At 42.3% G+C, this 11,261-nt stretch overlaps 1 protein-coding gene across 1 annotated transcript; it reads left to right on the plus strand.

Moving 5' to 3' along the window:
• Nucleotides 1-3,004: 3,004 nt before the first annotated feature.
• LOC114640172 (ral guanine nucleotide dissociation stimulator-like) lies at nucleotides 3,005-4,957 on the plus strand. The gene is made up of 3 exons (XM_028789092.1): nucleotides 3,005-3,185; nucleotides 3,324-3,520; nucleotides 4,162-4,957. Exons 1-3 carry the CDS (start codon nucleotides 3,036-3,038, stop codon nucleotides 4,478-4,480), a joined length of 666 nt encoding a protein of 221 aa, XP_028644925.1. The 5' UTR covers nucleotides 3,005-3,035; the 3' UTR covers nucleotides 4,481-4,957.
• The last annotated feature ends 6,304 nt before the right edge of the window (nucleotides 4,958-11,261 follow it).

Raw genomic sequence — 11,261 nt, forward strand, 5'->3', positions numbered from 1 at the left:
AACACAAATGTAATATATAAATAGATAGATAAATAAATAAATAAATGTATGTATGTCAGCAAAATGATTCCTAATGACATTCTGCTATACTCATAGATTTGCATCTAGCTCAACTGTCATCAGAGAGGCTTCACCCAGCAACTAATGGAAACTGAAGGAGAAACCCACAGCTAAATATTAGGTAGCTTGAAAAATTCCTGTGGAATATGTTGAGGAAGTATTATAGAAGCTAAAAGAGTCAAGGACTCCACAAGAAAACCACAGAATCAACCAACTTGAGCCCATAGGGGTTCACAGAGACTGAACTGCTAACCAAGGTGCCTGCATTGGACTGACCTAGGCTGTCACCCCATGTACCACAGTTGCATAGCTTGATTGTTTTGTGGAACTCATAACATTGGGAACAGGAGCTGTCTCTGACTCTGTTGCCTGTCCTTAGGAGCCTTTCCCCTGCTGGGTGGGCTTTTCTAGCCTTAATAGAAGAGGAGGTGCTGCCTAGTCTTTTATAACTTGAAAAAGCCATGACAGACTGATAGCCATAGGAGCCTTGCCCTATTCTGAATACAAAAGGAGAAAAAGGAGATGGGGCTGGTGCTTGGGGAAGAATTAGAAGGAGAAAAAGAGAAGGAAAAAATGTGATCAGAACATACAATAAATATACTTTAAAAAAAAAGAATTACAAGGCAGGAAAATTTTTGAGTGCAACACATAGCAGGAAGGAAATCACAGTAAACAGAATCAACTGATAAAGAAAATCTTCTATTATCAGGAAGAAATATACTGAGAGGAGGGAAGGGATGGAGAGAGAGAGAGAGAGAGAGAGAGAGAGAGAGAGAGAGAGAGAGAGAGAGAGAGAGAGAGGTTCAAGACTGGTGTTTATAAGGGTGTTTAAGAGGTGGTTTTCCCCTCTTTTAGAGTTGGTCAGTTGGACAAAAGACAAAATGCCTGATTGGCCTACAACTTTGGCATAAACACATTCTGATCAGGCCTTGAACTTTTCAGGCTCAACAGCAGTGATAGTGGTAGAGTCTATCTACTGATGAAGAAAAGCCTGAACAGGCCTCTGTCTTAAACTACCAAGCTTTATCATAGATCAACAGAGTGAAGAAGCCAGCCATCTTGGAAGTCCACCATTTTTGTTAACTATACAGTTACTCTCTCAATCTGTCTGCCTAACAGTCAATGTATTTAACTCAGGGTCAACAGTAATTTCTAGTCTTCCACTGTGCCTCTATAGGTACCTATAGAAGTTCTATGGCTGTAATTCTTGGTGACATGCTTAGCCTCCTAGATGCTTGGGGACTAAGGATTCCTTTTACCTTGTAGGCTGTTCATATATTTATAATTTCTAAATTATCAAGTGGTCTTGGCCTCTTCTGAGATGTATCCTCTGAATTTAGATATCTTTGTTCCAGTTACCAGTAGATTGAACTCATCATGTAGCTGTAGGCATACAGCCACCAGGAGTCCCAGTGTTTATCCCTTCTCCTTTTTGTCATAGGGGTTTCAGCTCAGTACTTTGATTTGGAACTAGCTTCCTAAAAATGAAGAGTGTGTGTGTGTGTGTGTGTGTGTGTGTGTGTGTGTGTGTATGTGTGTGTGCCTAGTCAGATTTCAAGAGCTCTGGCTTTTCACCTAGCCAGTAAAGGATAAGCTCCATCTACACACATACACACACTAACATACACACACACATGCACACACACACACACATATGCATGATGCACATGCACTTGCAAGCACCTGCATGCACTCACATGTACATGCACATGCACACACATGCACACAGGCTCACACCCACAGATGCATTTATGTAAACATGCATTAAGGTATATGCCCTCACACATACTGGCAGGCACTTACAAGCACATACATGCCCACAAGCAGGCATGCATGCACACCTTGTACAGAATAGGGGACAAAACGAACTATAAAGACATTGTAAAGATGAATAAAGGAAGAATGAACACGTCATTTTGACAAAGGAGACAGCATGTTAATTAACAATAAAGCTGTCCCCTACTCTGGAATACCAGGTGAAGTCCCAACACATGCACATGACTTGGGCTCCTTAGATCACCGGCTTACTAAAGAGCCATATCCTCTGTGTGAAGGAGGCTGGCCAGGGAATGAACAGTGGATGGCTTTCAATCAGAGACCACTGGAAACAGGAGAAAAAGAAATCACTGAGTATAGAGGAAGAGATGATATACCAGGAAGTGAGGGAGATGAAGAGCTAGAGAAGAGGTTGGCTGCTACATAACACAAGATGGAGACAGAGAAAGCATCAAGTTTCATTCTGTTGCTGTGACAAGCAACAGGACTAAATGCTACTAAGGGAAACGAAATTTTCTTGCAAGTGACAGATCACAGTCCATCACTGGAGTCAGGACAAGGACTCAAGTAGGAATTTAAAGAAGAAGCAATAGAGGAAGAATCCTTCCTGATACCTTACTAGGGTGTCAGCTTCCATCTTGCAAGCTCATGGATGTGGCTGAGCCAGCTGTTTACAGAGAGCTGCAAACTTCTGGGTTTAAGCCCTAAAATGAATATTGAGTGGAAACTGATTCTAGGAAAGAAAATTCCTATGCAGAAACACTGACATTGTGGGGCTGGTGGCTGTCACAGGTATGCATGTGTTCTTGTTCCACATGGAACATACACACACAGTCACATAGAAGCAAGACAACATAGCTAGGGTTTATGGTCCACTGGGATAATTGGGGCTGAGAATAGGATTAAAGTTACTAATGCAGTTCAGTATAGACTCAGATTGCAAAACTGATGTGCTACCTATAGCCGGACATCTTTGGGAGCAGTTGAATGGGAGGCACCTGTGTACCCACATCTATTTGTGCACCTGAGAAGTGTGAGGGGACAAAGGATCCTTTTAGGAAAGCCCTGTTGATGAAGGGACAGTAGTGGGACCACCCTCTTGACAATGACATAACAATGCAGAACCTTGGTAACCACATAGCCAACTGCTTCGAGCCAGTCCAACAGGCTCCCTTGTCTGAGAACCTAGAGAAAGCAGGATGTTCTCTTGCTGTCTTCGGACTACTCGAGGCTCAGGCCACAAGAAAAACAACAGGGAAGGCCGTGGTGGTGTCTGGAGGCACAGGGCTCACTCTTGTCTTAAATGCCTGTGGCCATTTGCCAGAAGGAAAACAAACCGCAAAGACCAGGTAACCACTCTGAAATTTCAATGTTTTGATCTTTGTGTTTGGCAGTGTAATAATCCAGGAAAACAAGGAATGATAAGACCCATTCATAATGTTGCAGACCTGTGCTTGTTTGAATCATCCACCTTGCTCTCTCACCAGGGTAAGAATGTATCTGACCCAGAAGGCCAGAGGACGTGTAATGCAGAGCCACACATCAATGCAGACACATTGAAAAAATTGGTGAACCACTTGGTGCCTTCCCTGCAGAGTGGAGACCCCTTCTTTGTCCCTTCCTTTCTCTCTACATACAGAAGGTTTGCCACCACCCTGCAGGTGCTGAATCTGTTGTTCAAGCGGTGAGTGCCTACCAAGCCCAGAGGTACCAGATCTTTTTGCTTCTGGGTCTCTCTCTCTCTCTCTCTCTCTCTCTCTCTCTCTCTCTCTCTCTCTCTCTCTCTCTCTGAGGCTGTGTGTGTGTGTGTGTGTGTGTGTGTGTGTGTGTGTGTCTACTTATTGTCTAGAGAATTGTCAGGATTCAGCAGCATGAAGTGTAAAACTGTTTCTCACAGGCTTGGTCCAAGGGAGTAGGCTGTCCAGAGCTGAGATGCTAAAATGGATGTAGCTATACCCCCTACCATGAAAAATTGTTTAATTCTTCACCCAATGTTTCTGATGCCTTGGTCAAAGCACTTCTATGTGTAAAGGAGGTTCTAGAAATATTGGAGTACCCAATAGAGAGGTATCCAATTGGAGACCTGTGAAGGATAATCCAAAGAACCCTGTGATAACTGAGTTGTCTGGATAGAGATATTTGTATTCACATATACACAAATATATTCAAATCTCCTACTGTGTGAGGGGAACTAATAATTCTTAGAGCAGATAGAGCTTCCAGGATTTGAATTCCATTCCTTTCCAGAAGTCACTCTGGCCACTAGATGTTTTTAAGGTAGGGGCTTGGGACTTTACAGGTGACATCATGTCTGGTCTTCTCTAGATATGAATACTTCTGCCCTAATTCTGAAGAGGATCAAGAAGTAAAGAGTACCCTCTGTAGCTTCCTGAACACATGGATGGACATGAACCCTGAGGACTTCTGTCAGACTTCAGACCTGCTCCCTCTAAAATACCTGAAGACCTACTTGAGTATGAATATGCCAGATTCGGATCTTAATGTCCATGTCAGTAGGCTCCTGACCCAGTTGCAGAAAGAGCAGGACTACTTTTCACAGGCCAACTTTTCACAGGCCAAAGATGAGGAAGACTCAGATCTGGAGAGCATCATATCCTCATATACAGAGCTTGAAGGGTATTAACCACCAGGGGAAACAGCCATTCTGGAGCCAGAACCAACTTGTGCACCAGAGCTGGAGAGCACAAAAACCACCAGAAAGTTCTGTGACCCATGCTTAGCTGCAGCCAGATGTGTCAGCAGCTGTCCATCCAGCACACCTGATATCATCTGTGGAACCTGTGTCTCAGCGTGTCTGTAGATACAGTGTGTCTTTCATGCATCTCACCTTTGTTACCGTGGGTCTACCTACTTAGACAATGGCCCTACCACCCCTTCTCCCTTATTTGAGTCCATCCTACACCTGTTATTCTTCCCCTCAGAATCACCCCTGATTTCAGTCCAGCAGCAGTCCCAGCTCCACAGCCGACCTTCCCCTCACCTGAGAAATAATCTTTTTACTCTTCTTGATCTTTTCAATGTTGTGTTTATTTTAAATATGGGTTTTATTGCATTGTTAGTGTTTGGTTTTCCTTGTCTAAAACCAACCTAATAATGAGAGAAAATACCTAAAAATTATACTATTTGATAAGAAGTTATTTTAAGATTATTTAAGTAGCACTCATGAGCAAAAAAATAATTATAAACATAAATGTAAGCACTTACAATGATTAAATTTTATGCTTTAATTGTAACAGGTAAAAGACCTAAACAGTCATTTCTCTAAAGAAGATATATACATGACCAATAAAACACATGAAATAATGTTTTACATCATTATTTGTCAGTAAACTATAACTAAAGATGAGTGGTACCATGTAAGTTTACCAATTCAACTTATATTTAGTTGTCTACACTTTTACAAACAGAAATTCCAAGTGTTGGCAAGGATGTGATATGTAGTATGTGTTAATGCATGCTATAGCACAGGCAAGTTTTAAATTTATTTTGCTAAGACAAGAAGCCAAGTACAAGTCTAGAATTAGGCAAACATTTCCTTAATAAATAGATCTAGGCAGACTGAGAGCTGAAAGATGACTTCCAGTGACTTAAGAAGAAGCTGCTTAATGGGTAGGAATGTGCCTTCAAATGACGAAAATATTTTCTACAAGTATACAATGTATTTTGATCATATCCACCCCTCATCACCTCCCATCTACTCACCCCATGACTTGCCAACCAGTCTCCCTCCTGGCATTTATTTATTTATTTATTTATTTATTTATTTATTATTTTTATTTTATTTATAAATATGGTCCAATTATTATGGATCATATAGAAATAGGTATGTCGGAACTGACTAGTGAATAGTGAGTCTTCCACTGGTCATATCCTCAAATCAAAGTTATTCTTGCTCCCCAGAAGGCAGTATCTACAATTAGCACTTCAGCTAAGCAGGGAGACCTCAGAATCCCCTCTTTCAGGGCCAGGAATAGGTACAAAAAACCAAAGATGCACAAGAATCCCATAAACTAACCTGGAAGCCACTGTATATACTGTATATACATAAAGGATGCAAAAAGAGACAAGGAGCCTTCAATGATGTCAGTGGGTTTATTTTCTGTTGGCCATCTGCTGAGGAGCATAAGGACTGTACTCAAGAGTAGTTTGCTTCCCCAGACTCCCTTAGGGAAAACTAACCTTTCAATTGCAAGTAGTAATCAATTGGAGATAACCCTGGGTTCAAGATGGGTACATGCATCCACTTCTCCTTTCAGCTTTAGGACCCAGTGTGGTGTAGACTCATGAAGGCCCTGTGCATGCTGTCTAAGTCTCTGTGAATTCATATGTGTGCCTATCCTATTGATTTAGAGGTCTTATTTTCTTGGTGTACTCCATCCCCTCTGGCTCTTATGCTTTTTCTGACTCCTCTTTCCATAGGATTCCTTGAGCCATGAGGGAAAGAATTTGGCAAAGATATCAAATTTAGGACTGAGTGTTCCAAGGCCTCACACTGCAGAATGTCTGGCTGTGGGTTCCTATGTCAAAATGAAGTACAATTGTGTTCATTCTTTCTTTACTTTTCGTTATAATGTTTTGGTCCATTTTTTATTCCCTTTCCACAAGGTGTTCACATGTTCCTGCATGTGCCCATACATGTGTGTGCAAGTGACTGCCAGTACATGTGAGGAGATGAGTCTACATGCATGGTTAGATCCATTGCATGCACCTGTGCATATGTGCCTGCATACATGTGCATGCACATTTGCAAGAATGCAGGGGAGTGGTTGCAAGTGTACATGCATGCATGCATGCATGCTTACATCAGTGTGTGCAAGCCTCTGTGTTTGTGTGTGTGTGTGTGTGTGTGTGTGTGTGTGTATGTGTGAGTGTGTGTATGTGTAGACTGAGATTTCCTTTTACTGGTTAGGTGAAAAGCCAGAACTCTTAAAAACTGACTAGTTACACCCACAGTAGTGGGAACTAACTCTTCTTTCTTAGAAACCTAGTTCTAAATCAGGGTTCTGAATTGCATGCCCTGTGACAAAAAGGAGAATTGACAAACTCTGGGATGCTTGGTGGCTGTATGCCGACAACTAGCTGGTGAGTTAAATCTGTTGGTAATGGGAACAGGGACATTTAAGTTTGGAGGATGCATCTTTGAAGGAGCCAAGTTTACTTGATAATTGAGCAAACAGATTTTTAAATTTTTTAATTAATCATTTTATTCATTTACATTTCAAATGATATTCCCCTTCAAGGTTATCCCTCCACAAACCCCCTATCCCATCTCCCCTCTCCCCCTCCCCTTTGCCTCTCTGAGGGTGCTCCTCCACCTACTCATCCACTCCTTCCTCATTGCTCTCTCGTCTCCCTATGCTGGGGCACCAAGCCTCCATAGAACCAAGGGCCTCCCCTCCCACTGATGTCAGATAAGGCCATCCTCTGCTACATATGTATCTGGAGTCATGGGTCCCTCCATGTATACTCTTGGGTTGGTGGTTTACTCTTTGGGAGCTTTGGGTGGCGAAGTTAGTTGATGTTGTTCTTCCTATGGGGTTGTAATCCCCTTCAGAGCCTTCAGTTCTTCCATTGGAGTCCCTGGGCTCAGTCCCATAGTTGGCTGTGAGTATCTGCATCTGTATTGGTCAGATGCTGGTAAAACCTCTCAGGGAACAGCCATACCAGGCTCCTGCCAGCAAGCACTTCTTGGCATCAGCAATAGTGTGGGGGTTTGGTGTCTGCAGATGGAATGGATCCATAGGTGGGGTAGTCTCTGGAAGACCTTCCCTTTAGCTTCTGTTGGACAGGAACATTTTGGGTTAACAATTTTGAGAACAGTGAGTGGCCCCATCCATCAAATGGGGGCCACCCCTATCTACTGGAGGTGGTCTCTACAAGTTCTATCTCCCCTTTGTTGAGAATTTCAGCTAAAATTGGGTCCTGGGACCCCCTCACATCCCTGTCATTTGGGACTTATCTAGTGTCTACCCACAGTTCCTCATCTCCCAATGCTATATATTTCTATTTGATTTCCTGACTCTCTGTACTTCTCTTCTGTCCCTTCCAATACCTGATCCTACCCCCTCCCCCGTTTTCTCCCTCTCCTCTCTCCCTCCCTCTACCTCCTATGATTATTTTGTTCCCCTTTCTACATAGATTTGAAGCACCCACACTTTGATCTTCCTTCTTCTTAAGCTCCATATGGTTTGTGGGTTGTATTGTGGGTATTCTGAGCTTTTGAACTAATACTGACTTATCAGTGAGTGCATACTATGTGTATTCTTTTGTGTCTGGGTGACCTCACTCAGGATGATATTTTCTAGTTCTATGCATTTGCCTATGAATTTCATGAAGTCATTGTTTTTAATAGATGAGTACTCCATTGTATAAATGTACCACAGACTGTCATACAGATTCAGGAATGCTGGCAAGTCTCATAATGAAGTGTTTAAATCTACTTCTGATCAAGGTCCCATCCTGGAAAAAGTGACTATGACACCTCATTGAGAGGACTGTGACAGTCAATCCCTTAGACACAACACCTGAAGTCCTTCCACATGCAGATGAGGAATCCCTAACACAGAACCAATAGAAAGCATTTGCCTCTAGACCTCACCCCTCTTCCAAATGTTTATAAGGTCCTATTTACAATGAATAAAGTGTACACATTATTTCACCAAAGATCACCTTAGAGTGCCTGACTTATTGACCTGTAACTCTCCAAGGAAGAGTTTTCTATCCCAAAGCTTTTGTTGAAGAACTCAACCACGCCCAACCAGGCAGGCGCCCAAGCTTGACTGCAAATACTTCCTGCTCTGTGGCCTGGACTTTAGCCCCTAGCTGCCCACTGTGTCTCACTGCCAGCCAACAACTCAAAAGAGGCCCAGCAGCCTGCCTTGCTCCAGCTTTCCCTTGGAGAGCTATAAGGCATTGGTCATTTTGTCTACGTTCAAGCTGCTTAAGGCCTTTCCTACCTAATGGCAAGGCAAAGGATTCCTGCCTACTGTTCCCTGATACATAGATCTAAGCATAACAGGAGACACACAGCCAAACATTAGGTAGAGCTTGGAAAATTTTGTGGAAAAGGTAGAGGAAGGATTGTAGGAGCTGAAATGTTCAAGAACACAAGAAAACCCACAGAATTAACCAACCTGAGCCTATAGGAGCTCACAGGGACTGAACTACCAACCAGGGACCCTGCATGGGACTGACCTAGACCCTCAGCACATATACTACAGTTGTGTAACTTCATCTTCTTGTGAACTTATAACAGTAGAAGGAGGAGATCTATCACTGACTCTATTGCCTGTCCTTGGGAGCCTCTCCCCTCACTGGATTGCCTTGTCTAGCCTTAATAGAAAAGGAAGTACCTAGTCTTACTGACTGTTGATAAGCCATGGCTGGTTGATATACATGGGAGGCCTTCCCTTTTCTGAAGATGAATAGAGGAGGAGGAGATGGAGTTAGGGTTAAGGTTAGGGTTAGGGTTAGGGTTAGGGTTAGGGTTAGGGTTAGGGTTAGGGGTTAGGGTTAGGGTTAGGGTTAGGGTTAGGGTTAGGGTTAGGATTAGGGTTAGGGTTTGGGTTTGGGTTTGGGTTGGGGTGGCATCTCGGGGAAGAATTAAGAGAAGTGGAGCTATGTTCCTAAGAAAAGAGAGTTAGTTCCAACTATTATGTGTGAGGACCTAACCAGTTTTAAGAGCAGTGACTTTTCACTAGTCAGTGAGAGGAAAGCTCAGTCTACACATACATAAACACACACACACACACACAAAACGCACACAAATGCAATCACAGAGACATGTGCATATGCACACTTACTTCCAAGCTCTCTTATACACTTGCTTACACATACCTGAACATTCATGCAGGCACTTACACACAGATCCAAATGATGTATGTAAAGACACATGCACTTTCATTTCATTGCACTTGCATGTTGGCACTTGCACAGAAGCATTGAAATGTACAAGCACGCATGGACAAGTTTCGGGGAATGGAAAGAAAAGGAAACAATGCAGATATTACAAAGAGGAGTAAGGAAAGAATGAACACATCAAACCGATCATTTTACCTGATCCATTAGGTTTCATCCCAGGCATTAAGGATGGTTCAATATTTGGAAATCCATCAAGGAATTCCACTACATAAACAAACTTAAAGAAAAAAATCACATGATCTTTTCATTAGATGCTGAAAAAGCACTTGACAAAATTCAACATCCCTTCATGTTAAAAGTCTTGGGAAGATCAGGAATTCAAGTCCCATACCTAAACATAGTAAAAACAATATACCGCAAACCAGTAGCCAACAAGAAAATAAATGAAGAGAAACTTGAAACAACCCCACTAAAATCAGGGACTAGACAAGGCTGCCCACTCTCTCCCTATCTATTCAATATAGTACTTGAATATCTAGCTAGAGCAATTAGACAACAATAGAAGGTCAACGGGATGGAAATTGGAAAGGAAGAGGTCAAATTATCACTATTTGCAGACGATATAGTAGTGTACTTAAGTGACTCCAAATATTCCAACAGAGAACTCCTAAACCTGATAAACAATTTCAGCAAAGTGGCTGTATATAAAATTAACTCAAACAGATCAGTAGCCTTCCTATACTCAAAGGATAAACAGGCTGAGAAAGAACTAGGGAAATGACACTCTTCACAATAGTCACAAACAATATAAAATATCTTGTTGTGAGTCTAACCAAACAATTAAAAAAATCTGTTGGACAACAACTTCAAATCTCTGAAAAAAGAAATTGAAGAAGACCTCAGAAGATGGAAAGATCTCCCATGCTCATGGATTGGCAGGACTAAAATAGTAAAAATGGTCATCTTACTGAAAGCAATCTACAAATTCCTTCCAATCTCCTTTAAAATTCCAACTAAATTCTTCATAGAACTAGAAAGAGTAATTCACAAATTCATTTGGAATAACATAAAACCCAGGATAGCGAAAAATATCCTCAACAACAGAAGAACATCTGGGGGAATCACCATCCCTGATCTCAAGCTGTACTACAGAACAATAGTGATAAAATTGAAGACTCAGAAATGAACCCATACACCATGGCTACAGCTATGTATGTGACAGATTATGGCCGTGTAGGACATAATTGGGAGGAGCAACCCTTGGGCCTGAGGTGGTTTGAGGCCCCAGTGCAGGGGAATGCCAAGGCAGGGAGGCAGGAGTAGGTGGGTGGATGGGGAAGTATCACCATAGAGGCAGGGGAGAGGGATGGGATAGGGGGATGCAGGTGGAGACATGGAAAGGGGATAACATTTGAAATGTAAATAAAGAAAATATCCAATAAAAGAAAAGAAACAAAAAAGAAAGAAGATGGGAGCCTGCATGGGAACCAGGGAGCCTGCATGGGAACCAGGGAGCCTGCATGGGAACCAGGGAGCCTGCATGG

This window comes from Grammomys surdaster, unplaced genomic scaffold (genome assembly GCF_004785775.1).
Source record: "Grammomys surdaster isolate TR1022 unplaced genomic scaffold, NIH_TR_1.0 125789, whole genome shotgun sequence".
Lineage (NCBI taxonomy): Eukaryota > Metazoa > Chordata > Mammalia > Rodentia > Muridae > Grammomys > Grammomys surdaster.